General features: G+C 23.4%; 2 protein-coding genes across 2 annotated transcripts; one reads left to right on the forward strand and one right to left on the reverse strand.

Annotated features, from left to right (window-relative positions):
* The first annotated feature begins 2,903 nt into the window (after positions 1-2,903).
* Positions 2,904-6,298, forward strand: LOC128952789 (F-box/WD repeat-containing protein 5-like). The gene is made up of 3 exons (XM_054298236.1): positions 2,904-3,085; positions 3,236-3,529; positions 4,334-6,298. Exons 2-3 carry the CDS (start codon positions 3,293-3,295, stop codon positions 6,296-6,298), a joined length of 2,202 nt encoding a protein of 733 aa, XP_054154211.1. The 5' UTR covers positions 2,904-3,085; positions 3,236-3,292.
* A 1,232-nt stretch (positions 6,299-7,530) lies between these two features.
* Positions 7,531-15,373, reverse strand: LOC128952867 (uncharacterized). Its single transcript, XM_054298326.1, has 6 exons — positions 15,049-15,373; positions 14,215-14,970; positions 13,518-13,826; positions 13,349-13,443; positions 10,330-10,811; positions 7,531-7,972 (listed from the first exon to the last, which is right to left on the reverse strand). Exons 1-6 carry the CDS (start codon positions 15,332-15,334, stop codon positions 7,531-7,533), a joined length of 2,370 nt encoding a protein of 789 aa, XP_054154301.1. The 5' UTR covers positions 15,335-15,373.
* Positions 15,374-16,743: the final 1,370 nt, after the last annotated feature.

A 16,743-nucleotide genomic window follows, 5' to 3' on the forward strand; every position in this document is an offset into this window, starting at 1 on the left:
TATATATATATTTAGCGATAATATTGTTGTTATATATTATTAGACAGATTTCTCTCTCAATATATATATATATAAAACTCAATGTTTTTTGTTGTGTTGTTATTGTTGTTGAATAGTATTGAATGCCTTTCACTGTTTGTACGGAACGCATGAATGCATTGTGTGTTTTCCACCAATGAGTCTAAACTGTATATACACTGTGTGTGTATGACATTCAACTAAAAACCAAATGTCAGACAACATGTACTAAACTATTATAGATTAGAGTCGATGTACAGGTTTTCCTCAATAATTGTTATAAAATTTTTGTTTTGTTGTTTACTATTTTTAATGCATTTACTAGACTAGAGTGGTTAAGCTTTTAAATTTTTTTTTAAATTAGTTATTTGGATTGGATTGGGTTGGATAGGATCTACACAGTAATTTAATTTTCTTAAAAAAAAATGTGTTTAATAATTTTGTAATTTTTTTTAATATTTAAATTTTAATACAATAAATATAATTAATCGATAAAATTAAATTATAAATAATATGAGTAGGATAATTTTTAATTAGCAACAACAATAAAAAAATTTAATAATAATAATAAATTATACTTGTAACAATTTTCAAAATAAATCAATAAATTCTATTGTCTAATTTTGTTCATGTATGTAATGATTTTTTTTAAATTTTTATCTAAGTTATTTTCAATAAATTTTAGTAAATTATTTTTAAAAAATATACTAAAATTACTGTTTTATTATAATATAAAAATATTTTTATAATATTTTAATATAATAAATAGTATAACAATATTTTTATAATAATTAATTACCATATAATTTGTTTTAAAAAATATATATATTTTAGTTATCTAGTAAATACATTTTAAAAAAAAATTGTTTTTTAGAATACCCGATAAAAAAAATTATAATCTAGTATTTTGTACAATGTACAAACTTGTTTTATAGTGTAGAACTGTTTTATATAAAAAAAATAAAAATTTAGTGTAGAGGTCTTTTCCAACAATAAATTGAAAGTTTTCCCATAATTTAAAGGTTTTAAATGTTAGTATTTTTTATAAAAAAACTTGTATTTATAAAAAAAAATTATTTATTAATATTCAAAATATATATATAATTATCAGATTGTTTGGAAAAATTTCTATGATTTATAAAAGATTTATAATAATTATTATCAGTTTTTATTATTATTATTGATAATTAATATTTTTATATTTATACATTCATAGCATTTTTATTATATATATATATTTTTATTAAAAAATAACATAAATGTATTGTTAAATTAGATCATATTATTATTATTATTATTATTATTTAATATAATCATATGTTATATATTGTATAATAATTAGATTATTGTTTGTTTGAAAACAAATTATATATATATATACAAAAAAATTATATATTTAAATTATATACAGTACAACGTTTAACATGTTTTTTTATTATTGAAAAATGTTGTTTTTTATATGCATTTAATAAATTTATCAAAAAACAGCTATTTTTAAATAAATAAATAGCAAAAAAAATTGGATGATTTTATCTATAAATTAGATATTTTGAATAAATAAAAACTAGTTTTCAATTTGTAATGTTGACATCAACTTATTATATATATATATATATATTAATAATTAATTATATTTATAATATATTATTTTCGGTCAAATTTTTTTTAATACCCCACTTATATATATATACAACATATTTATTATCTATAGTATATATATTTAGTATAATATACATATATATCTTTATATATAACATTGGCATATTTTATCTAAATTTTTACACTAAAAGTAATTTTTTTAAAATTTAAGTAATATTTATTGATACAATGATTTTATCAACAAATCAAAAATAATCAAATGTTTATCAAAAAAACACTTTATTTATATTAAGACATATAWATGACATTCAATTTAATTAATTTCTAAATAAAAATTATTTCTTTTTTTTTAACAAAAAATAAATATATAAATTAAATTAGAAAATATTACCTTTAACTTTTATAATTATAAATTTTATATCAATTTTTATTATTTTTAGTAGTTTTTCRCAATTTTATCCATTGATTTGACAAATAGATATACTAAACATTAGGTGTATTCAAAGTTAATACTAAAAAWTTTTTTTATGATATTGACACACATTTTATGTTTAACTAAATAATATATATATATATATATATATAAAACTATTTATTTACTTTATATTTATTTTTTTTTTTGTTAAATCATAATGGTTTATATTATCATTAAAATTTTTATTATTTTTTTCAATTAAAAATTAATTAATTATTTACTTAATTACTTCTAACACCTACTAGTAGTTGACAACAACATTGTAAACAATTTTTTGCTTAAATATATTAATTGTTTTTATAAAGTTTATTTAATTATAAATTTATTTATATTTTATTTAAATAACTACATATCTATTTAATTCAAAAAAAAAAATTCAAGTGCATGTTAATTGTTTATTTAATTAATAATTAATTAATTCATAAAAAAATGTTTTTAAAATTAAAACTTTTAATCAATAACTATTAATCGATTAGTTATTAAGTAATTTTAAAAAATAAAATAAACAAATATTTTTTTCACATAAAATTTTTTTTTTTATCATTTAGTAATAATTATAATTATTAATAAATTAATACCAATTAAAGTGATGATACCATTGAATAAATAACCTAAAAATAATTTTATTATTAGTCAATTGGTTGCATCATAATAGTGAAAGTGTAATACATTATATTTATATAACATTTTACTGGTATAATACCAAACATAAAACAYACACATATTTTTTTGTACGTCAATACTGTACAACACAAACATAACATAACATTATTATTATTATTACATTAGTATATCATATGATTTAGTTTTGAAATACATTTTCTAAATATAACAACAATTATAATCACTTAAACAACACAAACAAACAACAAAACAAAAAACAACAAAAACTTTTCAATAGTTTTTTTTTAATCAAATGTATTGATGATATCGACAATAATAATAATAATAATAACGACAACAACAATAAAAACCTACGGATATTACTGATCGGTATATTATTATTACAATTATTATATGATATAAACATATTGTTATATAATTTCAATTATAATAAATATTTTTTGGTTTAAAAAAACAACAAAAAAAAAGTTTTAAGACATATGTTTGACAAAAACCGTTTGATATATCATTGATATATAGGATATACTAATCAACCAATCAATCAATTGGTGGTCAACCGCAACAACCGTAACAACAATGTGGTCACTACTACCCGAACCGTTGTTGTTGGAAATATTCAAACATTTAACGGTCGATCAGATGCTAAACGTATTGTTGGTTTGCCGCCAGTGGTCACGGGTCGGATCGGATGACTTACTGTGGAAACACTTTTTCTATCGGCGTTTCGATTCAATTGACCGCAGCGTTAGTTTGCCGATCGGATCGCTGGGCTATCGGTACGAATGTCGGCGACTAATATATCATACGCCAAAGGTATTTTGATTGATTGGCTTGGATTGATTGATTGACCCGATAACGGGTCAATCAATTGGTTGGTTGTGGTGATGGTGGCCAGTATTAAAAGTGTGGTCAAACAGATAGCGTATGCATGTATGGGATAGTAATCGTGTTAATAGACAGGTAATCGGTAATAGACACCTAATCGGTAATAGACAGGTAATCGGTAATAGACACCTAATCGGTAATAGACAGGTAATCGGTAATAGACACCTAATCAGTAATAGACAGGTAATCGGTAATAGACTGGTAATCGGGTTATAGACAGGTAATCGGTTAATAGATAGGTAATCAAGTGTTAGTTAAAATATAAAATAATATTAAACTACTTAACATTATTGTAATTAATTATTTTTTTTGATTAATTATAAAAACTAACTAGATGATTAGTCAAACTATACTATGTCGATGCTATTATCAATAGTTAATTTTACAATTAATCAAAAATATCAAAAAAATAATAATCAATTAATGTTAAGTAGTTTATAATATTATCTACAATTATGATCTTGGTCATTTTTTATATTACCGGTAAATTGAATGTATGGTTTACCAGAATATTTAATATTTTATCTAATACTCAATTATCTGTCTATTAACCCAATTACCTATCTATTACCGATTACCTGTCTATTAACCCGATTACTATCCCATACATGCGTAACGCTATCTGTTTGACCAAACTTTGTGTACATACTGGTGGTAGTGGTGGTGACCATTGAACATGATTTATAACTATAAATTTACCGAAAATTTTTTTTACCGATTATTTATATATAGTTTGAAAGCGAAACACTTGAGGCGCACGACCATCAAGTATTGCACGTGTCGTTCGCCCATAGCGGCCGAATGTTCAGTTCGTGCTCGAAGGACGGCTTCGTAATGGTCTGGACAACCGAATCGTGGCCAACACGACTGAAATATTCGGCCGACATGAAAGACTATTCGTGGTCGTACACACAGTTTTCGCAATTCAATCAGGACGACAGTCTGCTATTGGTTTCGGGCGTACACTTTGGTCCGCATACGGCCAGCGGCGAAATTGCTGTCTTCAATCTAGGGGCCGACAATTTTCAACTACAATGTCGTGTCCTGAACAAGCCGTACGATGTATTCGGTACGTGGTATACAAATGACTATTTGATATCAAGTCGTTTGCATTTTTTGGGTAATCTGGTCTCGTGTTCGGCACTCTGGCTGAACAAGGCCTGTCAGGAAACGGAATCCGAGAGGAAGCCAATCATCAAACGGTTGTTCAAGTTTTACAACAAAAATGCCAGTTCTGTACGATCGGTATTAGTAGCCGATTGTATTGCCGACGACGACGGCGGTGGTGGTCAGGGATCAGCAGCCAAAGCTGAAGACGAGGACAACTGCTCAAGTAATTGTTGTTCAAGAGGTGGTGGTCAAAGTCACCACAATCACCAGTGTATGGGTAGCGCACATCGCGGTAATCCAGTGTCCAGTTTGGGTACTAATCGACTGCTGAAGTCACTCCAGACGCCGCCGAACTATAGCCATCGTATCGACTATTTTGGTGCCGATTCTAACATTTCCTGTACTAACGAAAGTCCTATTCGCTATAATGCCGAATACCATCGATGTCAACAACACCAACAACAACAGCATCATCATCAACAACAACAACAGCTACAGACAAACCAAAGACACGGTGATAGTAGTTTGAGCCGAACCATTAGCAACGACTCGGATGGTTCAACTAATAGCGATTTCGATGATCCGCCCTTACCTTGGGATGAAGATTGGCTTAAATTGAGTGATGACGACAACAACGAAGCCGATGACGATGAGGAGGAGGAAGAGGAAGAGTTCGCTACTGATGGCAACGGCGGCGGCGGCGGCGGCAACAGTCGTAAAGTTAACAGAAATAATAATAATATACAGAAAACTAGTCAAACAAATGGTTTAAAATCAAACAAAACTCAATCTATGGATTCGTCGTCTAGAGCCGTCGGCGGTGGTGGTCAATCATCACATTATGGACACAACAACAACAACTACACCAAACAGCCGCCAAATAATAGCCGATTGTTGTGCAATACGGATAAGCTATTGATATTTACGTGCGGTTCCCAGACATATGCACCCCATCAGATCGGTATCAAACGTATTAAGCCGATCAAGTTTGACGAGTATGTCATGGAAACGGCCACTCTATCGAAACGGCTAGAGGAACGTCGTCAGGAACAGGAACTACAGGCATTAGTTCCGTCGCCCAATTGGCTGGAAGAGCAATCGGTGGCCCATTATTTCGATTCAATCGATCACGTTATCGATCTGAAAGGCCATATCATTGGCATGGGTTTGAGTCCCGATCACCGGTATCTGTACGTAAACTCCAGATCGTGGCCGGTGAATGCCAATGTCGATAATCCATTGGAACCGCCGCCGATTGCCCAACAAATCGATATACATGTCTACGATTTGAGGACATTCAAAAAAGTCGGTAACATGTTTCGGTCGCATCGGGCCTACACGCCGAACGACGAATGTTTTTTCATCTTTCTGGACGTTAGCGACCAGTTTGTGGCCTCTGGTGCCGAAGATAATCAAGGTTATATATGGGACAGACACTATGGGCTGTGTTTGGCCCGATTGCCCCACAAAGATGTTGTCAATTCGGTAGCCTTTAATCCACGTAATCCCGAAATGGTTGTCACCGCCAGCGACGACAAGACATTGAAAGTTTGGCGTTCAAGCAATCAAATGAAACTCATATCATAATAGTGTTGTCAAAAAAAAAAAATTTGCAAATTTTATTTTTGCTTAAAAAATAGTTATTTATTGTTTTATTTGTTAATAATTTTTCAATTTATTTTTCTATAAAAAAACAAAAATACCCGAATATTCACTAATAGATTTCAACTTATATTTGTTTTATATGTGAATAATAATAATAATAATAATTAAACAAAAATTGTTTAAATACTGTAAATATTATTACAGATACTTTAAATTGTGAAAATTTTTTGTTATTAATTTGGTTTTTTTATTTAAATATTACCGTATATTTATTGCATAATTTATTTTTGTATTATTTTGTTTTGTTTTTTGTTTCAACAAAAAAAACCAAATGGGATTTATAATATTGTATTTTTTTAAAATATATATTTATTATTACCGTAATATATAAACTTTTAAGCATAATAATAATAATAATAATAATAATACAGTAGTATTAGTAGTAGTAGTAATAATATTATATAATAATATTTTTAACGGACATTTTAATGTTATTATCAAAAAAAAAATTATATCTATTTTTTGATACTAAAATAAAGTGTGATGATGATGATAAAATAGTTAATATATATATATATATATATTTATTAATTATATAATTAATAAATATAATTTTTATATTACATAATACTGTAATAATAAGCATATGTCTATTTTTTATACATTTTATTAATCAAAAAAATTATTATTATTATTATTGTTAATAATGTAATATTATTATACAGGTATTAATATTAACAATTTGATTTTTTAAAGTTAAATAATAATTATAAATTGTTAATTGTAAAAAAATTAATTGTTTGTTTTAAAAAAAAATATTACATTATCTGAATGTTAAATTTGTAAATTAAAATAATTTTTTAATTATATAATATTATATATATATTTTTATAATATAAAAAAATTAAAAAAAATGTTAAATATGGCTAATTTTTGCTGGCTAAAATTATTATACTATTAAATAATAATACTAATAAATTGTATGTTAATATTTATTACGGTAATTATGATATATATATTTTTAAATAAGATATCAAACATTTGTATAAATAATAAAATTATTGTTATTATTGTTATCCTAATGTATTTTAATAGGTAAACAAAATTATTATTTTTTTTAAAAAAATGTTAAAATGATTTATTTATTTTTTTAGTTAAAAATGTTTTGAAAATTTTTAATATAATTTAATATTTATCTATTATTTTCTTCTTCATCATCTAATAACCCATAGATCCAAGTCTTTGAATGTCCAATCGTCTTCATCGATGGGTATATGTTGTTCATCGGGTAGACCAGTATTTTCTGCCAACTCCTCTTCGGTCGACACATATTTCTGCCGACTATTGGTGTCCATTGTTTTCAGTTCTGGTTTTCTTCTATTTTCAGACTGTTTTAACGGATCAGTTGTCTTATCGTTATTATTATTATTATTATTTGATGAATACTTTTGATATGTCTTAGTCATCGTCATCATCGGTGTCATCATTGGTTGTCTTTTAAAATTATTATTATTTTTACTACTATTGTTTGGACCAATACTACTAGTGGTTGAAAACTTTATCAATTGATTATCATTGCTATCATTATCCTTATAATTGTTTAAACCTAACCCCTGTTGTTGTTGTCGATGATTATGAATAGCTTTAAACTTAGTCCTATTAACAAGTTTTATACTATTATTATTAGTATTACTATAATCTTTATTATTATTATTTTTATGATAATTGTTAGGAAAGTTATTATTATTATTATTGTTTGATGTTTCAAACAATTTTTTAAATCTGTTAACATTTAGCCGATTCCAATGGTTTCTATTGAAAATATTATTATTATTATTATTATCATTATTATAGTCGATAATTGTGTCATCGATTTGATGGCTACCAGAAAACAAGTTGCTGTTACTCTTCAATGATTGTGACCTTAAAAAAATCAAACCATAAGATATTCATTACTTATATATATATATATTACATAATAATAATTTTAAAAATTACATATAATTTACAGTATAGTATATAGTAATAGTTAGTGTCATCAAACTAATTAACATAGGTTATATAATTAAATTATACACCAAAAAAATAATAATTATGCTAATATTTTTGACTGATGTTATTGACTTTACTGTATATTATATATAGAGGTATATGACTTTTAATTTTGTTTTTTTAAAAAACTTAAAAACTAATAAATAAAATTAGCAAAAGTTATTACTTTTTTTTTAAAAAAAAAGTTAAATATCATAATAAAATTTTTGTTGTTGTTGTTTCATAATTATTGGCAATAAAATAATAGCTAAATAAATAATTAATTTAATATAATTAATAATATCGTAAAATACCTATTATTTTATTTGCAATAATTATGAAAACAAAATTAAATGCAACAAAAATATTTATTATGATATTTAACTTTTATTTTTTTTGTAGTAATAACTAAATATTAAATTAAAATTAAATTTATAGAGTGTAAAAATAATGGTATGCTATTTAACTTTTTTTTTATTGATAGTATAATGTAATATAAAAATTATGTGAAAGTATTATTATTATTATAAACAAACATTTTTAAACAGCAATTTTAATTATACTAATTAACCTTTTAGAAATGTTTTATTTTACCTATTAATACAAATACCTAATATATATACTGTATATATATATTAGTTTAGTAATACAAAAACAATATTAGCATATAAATGCTATCATTTAAAATACGTGAATTTAATATTATTAGTTTATTATAACTATTAATATTATGTGTATGTGTGTATGTGTATGTGTGTGTATATTAGAGGTAGGCATAAGAGGCAAGTTATGGATATAATTACTTACATTATATGTACAGTATAAGTAAATTTTATGTATACAAAATTTGAATTTTAAAAGACAATACAAATTATAACTATTACTATTACTATTACTATTACTATTACTATTACTATTACTATTACTATTACTATTACTATTACTATTACTATTACTATTACTATTACTATTACTATTACTATTTATATTACTATTTATATTACTATTTATTATAAGTTCAAACATCATATGATATTAATTTAAGATTTATTTTGTATGTGTTATTTTATATAAAATATTTGTATATATATTAATCCATTTATCTGTATTTATTTAATTAAGTATTTATATGTTTATCGCCTCCAAACGCCTAGCCCTAGTGTATATATGTGTATGTGTGTGCATGTGTGTGTRTGTGTGTGTGTATATGTATATGTGTATGTATTTGTGTATGTATATGTGTATGTATGTGTGTATGTATGTGTGTATGTATGTGTGTGTATGTATGTGTGTATGTATGATATGAATGTGTGTGTGTGTGTGTGTTGTATTTAAATTCAAATAATAGCTAATTGCAAATAATTTTATTGTGTATTATATTAGTGTTATTTTTATATTAAAAATACACAATTCAACAAATAAATCCTCAAATTTATGTATACCTATAAATTATACAGTTTATATATATTTTAAAAAAATAATTACAATATATTTTTTTATAATACTAAATAAAAATATATTTTAAATCTACATTTTCTAAAATAAACTATATTCTATACAAAAATTTATTTTTATTTATTTTGTTGGTTACATTGTATTGTATAAATAAAATTTATCGTAATATAAATATAACAAAATTTTTGTGATCCAGCTAAAATTAGAAATATTATTTACTAACTAATAGATAAATATTTATTTAACTAATTTAAAAAAACCTACATATTTTATTTTTTTTAATACATAACATAATCTATTAAATACATTATATATTTGTTTTATACTACAAATATTATACTGTATTTTTTCGTATTATATTATTAATAGCCTTAATATACTGTATTATATATATATAATCGAAAAATAGTTAATTGTCTTAAACTAATTAATTATTATAAAAACAAGATAATTAAAATTATTTAAGTATCTAACCGGTGTATAATTTATAATATTAAAAAAAATATAATTTATTTAATGCTATTTACCTGTCATTAATAGCATCTTTTACGTAAACAGGTATCACTTCCATGGGATAGACAATTGGTTTGATTATAGACTCATCCATATGTATTGATTGGATTAGCATTGAATCCAATGGATTATCTATTAGATAGGGTAGTAGTGGTGGCGATGGTGGTGGTGGTGGTGGCGGCTGTTGTAATAGATAGGACAGTCGTGTCTCATGTGTTATTATTGGTGTCGACGATAGTGTCATCAGTGGATCAAATTGATGGTTATAATCATGATGATGGTGGTTAGTATTAGTTGATGATGCTATTAGTTTATCACTTGTTATTAACATATTATTATCCTTATTGATGACGGCTTTTGGTGCCGATGATGATGATGCTAACATTGGCTTATCATTATTATTATTATTATCACCAGTAGTTGATCCCAACACATGTTTTTTGCCTAATAGTTGTTGGTTTGGTTGGGTTTGTTGTTCAGGTGATGGCAAATGAATCTTTAAATTTATAGATTAATTAGTTAATTATTTAAATTTAAAATTAAATTAATATTTTATTTACAGTATATATATATATATATATATATATATATTGTATTTAATAATAGTTTAATAGTATTTAATATAATTATCAATTCAATTAGTTTTATTTATGTAATAAAAAAAATTAATTATATTAATCTTAAATTGTATGTAAAAATTAATAAATAAATAAAATAATTATTTTATAAATTATATTAAGTTTTATTAAGTAACTATTATTGATTAAATTAAATATATTTATAGTTAATTAAAAATATTTATATATATTTATTAATTGTTAATTAAAAATATTTATATATATTAATTGTTTAATAAAAAATATTTATATTTATTAATATTTAATTAAATTTTTAACAAAATAGTTTATAATTTTTTTTTATACAATACATACCGGCAATGGTAGAGGAAATAGTGTATAAATAAGTGGCGCCTGACGTGCATACAGTTCCCGACTAGTGTCGGGTCGGCCGCCGCCGCCGTCGATATAATGTATGCGAAAATCTTTATGTAGATGTTTGACATTTTTATTATTATTATTATTATTAAATTTTTTATTATTATTATTATTATTGCTATTAAATGTTTTTTCAAATATATTTTTCAAAGTAAAATCACGTTTTTTCGGTTCGCATACTTTCACTGTTAGTATTAGTACTAGTGATCCGATAATTAATAATAAAAAACTTAAAACTTTTATCGTATAAATCATATCGCAGTAAACAATTGTTTTCCTATCGATGGACATAATATTTTTGAGACATAAATTTTTTCGGAGTATATATACTATAATATATAAACTATATTTTAATTGTTTTTCAATGAAAAATAACATTTATATGTTGTTTAACACTAGACATCATATGTATTATAGTAATGATATAACTTTTTAAACAGTGAAAATCAATGATTACTTTTTCAACAACAAAAATAAAATGTGATAACAAACTAAATGATAGGTTTTTTTTTCTCTCAATATATGATATTCAACTAACTTTAACAATGATATTATTATTAAAACACAAATGCATAGCTAATTAAGTAAATATATATTAAATATACTTTATATCTATATATATATTTAAATACTACTTAAACCAACAACAACAACAACAAAAATACATAAATAAATATTTAATTGTTTTTTTGTGTTTCATTTTTGTTTCAATTGTTTGTCTTCAATATATATATATATATATATATATATGTATAACACATATAAATATTTTATTTGACGATACGATACGCTTAAATGATTTGTTTTGTTATTGATTAATTTTGTTGTCTTTATTTTATTTTTTTCATTGCATCAATTGTTACCATTATTTAAATTACTTTATAAGTAAAATCACACTTTTTTCTCTCTCTCTCTCTTTACTAAAAATATATATCCATTATATTACTAATTCAATAATTTCAATATTGACTTAATTTTTATGAAAGAGAGAGAGAGCAAAAAAAGTGTTACACTTTTATTATTAGTATTATTAGTATAATATAATAATTATATATTGTGTGTATGTTTATTGTAAGTGAAAAAATCACATTAACTTTTCAAAATATATATACAGTACTATTATATAGTATATATATATTACTACAGTATATATATAGATATATTTATACCTATAATCATATTAACTAAAAAGCAATTTTTGTGCTAATTTTCATAATCAATGTTAAGAAAATTTAAAAAAAATTCAATTTCAATGAAAAAGTTGGTATATTTTTTTACATAAACATAATAACACTTTATTTTTAAAATTGAAGGCTTTTAACTATAGTAAATGTTAGTCATACTAAAAGCTAGTTTTTAAAAATACAATTAATTTAATTTTTACATAAATTAATTTTTGTTAAAAATAATTGAATTTGCAACTAAATCATTTAAATAAAATAAAATATTAATCAATAATAATAGAAATTATATCGTAGTATAAAAATATTTTTAATATTTCTAAATATTGATAAATTTATATACAATAATGTAATAAAATTGATAATAAAATCTATTATTTTTTAAAAAATGTATTTAATTAGATTAAAAATATTTTTGCATAATAATTACTAATAATTTTTTTGAATAATAACATTGAAAAAATATAATTATATTATAAATAAAATACAAAATAAAATAAAATAATTATTTTAGAAATTGAAATTCTAAGTAAACTTTTAATGTCTAAATAAATTAGATTATAAAAATTATTTTATATTTAATACATTTATTTTATTTTTATATAACTTATTGTTTAATACTACTATTAATAAAGTATATTATAAATGTATATAAAATAAAAATGTGTTTAAAATATTAATTTTGTTGTATTAAAATTTTTTGCATATTTTCTATAGAGAATCAACTATTTATTTATAATAATCATAATATTTTGTGATTAAATACAAATATACTGTATATATATATAGATATATTTATTAAAACGATTAATATATTAATTATTATTATTAATAATTAATTAATTAATATCAGCTACAATAATAGCATCATCTTTGATCTCATTATCCAATTTGATATCACTATCATTATTATTAGTAGTTAATTGTTTGATAAGTTTTAGTGCAGATAAATCTATATATTTAAAAATAACAAACAAACAATATCTCAATAATTTAATAACTAATCAAAAAAATTATTATAATTACCAAAACAATTGGGTTCACTGCCAATCCATTGGCCATTTTTGCCGCAAACATGACGGCTGTCGCCTAACAATACTTGGGTCAGTCTACTGGAGCACTGATACGAAACGGTAGTTCCTTCGATGGCATACCATTGAGTATTGTTATAGTAGTAGACGTCATCGAAACGGACTATTTTGTAGACAGGATTCATGTTGTTGTTGTTGAGCACCAGTAGATCGTGAACGGGACATACGGTTCGGGGTATACATTCCGGATACGTACCTTTCCATCGCATATCAGTACTACAGTAACGCTTATGTATTGTTGTGTCTATTTTATTATATATATATATAAATTATATATCATATACAGTATGTTTGGTTATTAAGTATAAAACAAATTAAACAGTTTTATTAAATAACAAACATTTTTTAGGTATTAGTAAACTTAATGTAAATTTTTTCAACAACAAAAAACCCAATTATAAAAATTATAACTAAAAGTAAAATAATTATTTACAATATTTACAAAAATTGGTCTAGTTCATTAAACTAATAGTTTATTATTATAATTATAATTATTATTATATTTTTTTCAACTAAATTTTTTAAGTAATTTTAGATTAATGTTTAGATAATACTGTATACAGTATAATACACTAATAATTATAATACATTTAAAAAAAATTAATTTTAAAAATTAAAAAATCTATAAATACCGGGTAAGTCGGGATTATCTTTGGATACATAATCCCAATTGTTGTTGCAATCAATTGAATAGTTTATATTCATAGTCAATGGTCTAACCATTTGTCCTAAACGTTGTTCCGGTTCACCGCAAATAAATTGCTGTCCATTTTTATCCTCATCATCATCATCATTGACTTTATATGAATAGGACTGTCCCAATAGTATCATAATTAGCTTATAGGATACGGATGGAGAAGCACTGGTCACTAATACTATCTGTTTGGGTCCCATATTCATGATATCCATGTCAACCATAGCCATAGGGGAGTTGGTCTGACATTCAAAGTTAAGCTCGACTTTGGTTCCCCGACGCCACAACTTTTTCTGGTCAGGTTTGAACACATGACGACAAGTCCTCCGAGACTGACTACCACCGACACCGACACTGACATTCAAGACATTAAAATCAATAGCTAATGCCTCCGTAACCGATACGTTCAGCAAATGAAAGTTAATCCTAAAGAATGGTAACTCAGCTAATGGTTGTTCAAATCCCAGTGTCCAACGTATTGGCCGATCGGCCGCGGCTGTTATCGGCGGCGATGCCGACGGTAACGGTTGGACAATGAATTTTGTTTCGCAACGACTCGATAGGAAAGAGTTGGCAAACTTATAGTTTGCACTTAGGGTCACATTTTCGTCAAACAATACTACCGGTGCTGATGTTGATGATGATATGTCCTCGACTTTAACGTAATTCAAATCATTGTTTAAAGCAGTCTTACCTATAGTTTAATAAAATAAAAATCAATAAATTTTTTTTTGGTATGATTTTTATCATTAATTAATTAATTTTTTGAGACCACAAGTAAACGGGTGTCCAATCCATTGGCCTCTAACACAACGTTTGGTTTGCATATAATTCCAGTATTGATTGCACTGATAGCCGACTTCATCGCCCTCGCGATAGTAGTCTCTGACGGGAATCAATCGGGACTCGAATGGCCGTTCGGGTCGTCCGCACAAACCGTTTACATCATAATCAGCGGCGGCGGCGGCGGTGTCGGCGGCGGCTATTACTACAGTAATTGCTAACAAATTTATTGATAATAATAGCGACAAAACAACTTTCATAACTATGATATTCATTGCAAATCAAAAACAACTATTCAATACTAAACTTTAAATCTCAATAAACTCATCAACTTTTTTATAATTTATATTAATTTATATTATTATTATTAAAGGATGTCAACCAACTAAATAACATCCTCTCTCTCTCTCTCTCTCTCTCTCTCTCTCTCTCTCTCTCTCTCTCATTAAACCTCTAATCATTATAATATTATAATTATATGTAACAATTTTTTTATGATTATTATTATTATCGATAAATCATTAATTAATTAATAAATTATTATGTTTATCATTATACTGTATATAAATATATATTTTTATTTCGCAAATTTCATATAATAAATAATATTTAGATATAATTAAAAATAATTGGCATTTAATTATGATATTTAGTGTATATTCATATTTACAATATGATACAGTTAAAAAAATATATATCAATTTATAATATTTATTATTATTAGTAAATATTGTTTCAATTTTAAAAAAAAGTTAATTTTTTATTTATGTAATTTTTTTTATATTGAATCAAAAAAATTACTAACTTGTCAACCAATGTCAATAAATATCAGTTATTTTTATTGTTTCAATTTTTTTTGTTGATTAATTGTTTTTATTTATTTATTATCATCATCATTGTCATCATAAATATTATATATTAATAGATAATATATATACCTGTATAAATATATATAAATATATATATATATTAATTTACAGGTATTTATAAGTCAATAAACTTTTTATTTATTAAACAATGAACTTTTGAAAGATTACATTTTTTAGTTAGTAAACAATAAAATTATAAAAATATAATAATTATTGTTTTAATAATAATAATAATAATAATATTTAGTGATTTATATAATAATAATGACTTGTATTTATTTATTTAGATTTTTTAATTAAATAAAATGTACCTATTTAATAAAATTGAATTTTTAATCAATATACAGTGTTATATATATATTATTACTTATAGTACTTTTAACAACAAAAAATATAATGTGTAATTTAAAATTATATAAATATATTTTTTTTTGAAAATATTATTATTATAATTAATATTATCAATAAAATATTATTATGCTCATGGTTAGTTAATTAATTATTTGTTTGAATTTTTAAAATTTTTTGGTTTGTTTGATAGCATGACTGAAACAAAATTCAGATATTGTAATAATAATATTATTACAATATATTTTTAATTAATTTTTTGTTTAAAAATTCATAATAATAAGTAAAAACTAAATTATAAAAAAATAATGATTATTTAATATAATAATAAAATAATTATATAATTATCAGTTAGTATTTTAAGGATGAATAAAATTATATATCAATTAAATGTTGATTTTTATATTTATATTTTATTATTTTAAAAACTTTTTATTATTATATATAAATAAATTAGTAATACTTTA

Source organism: Oppia nitens, unplaced genomic scaffold, assembly GCF_028296485.1.
Source record: "Oppia nitens isolate AA-2021 unplaced genomic scaffold, nextdenovo-longstitch-racon4-pilon3 scaffold11_pilon_pilon_pilon, whole genome shotgun sequence".
Taxonomy (NCBI): Eukaryota; Metazoa; Arthropoda; class Arachnida; order Sarcoptiformes; family Oppiidae; genus Oppia; species Oppia nitens.

What these genes read in the sequence shown, in the direction of transcription:
- LOC128952789 (XM_054298236.1), top strand. Translation starts at nt 3,293, where the DNA reads ATGTGGTCACTACTACCCGAACCGTTGTTGTTGGAAATATTCAAACAT. An exon ending in TAATATATCATACGCCAAAG is followed by an intron (nt 3,530 to 4,333) that starts GTATTTTGATTG and finishes ATTTATATATAG; the next exon opens with TTTGAAAGCGAAACACTTGA.
- LOC128952867 (XM_054298326.1), bottom strand. Translation starts at nt 15,334, where the DNA reads ATGAATATCATAGTTATGAAAGTTGTTTTGTCGCTATTATTATCAATA. An exon ending in TGGACACCCGTTTACTTGTG is followed by an intron (nt 14,971 to 15,048) that starts GTCTCAAAAAAT and finishes ATTAAACTATAG; the next exon opens with GTAAGACTGCTTTAAACAAT. An exon ending in AAAGATGCTATTAATGACAG is followed by an intron (nt 7,973 to 10,329) that starts GTAAATAGCATT and finishes ACTTGTTAATAG; the next exon opens with GACTAAGTTTAAAGCTATTC.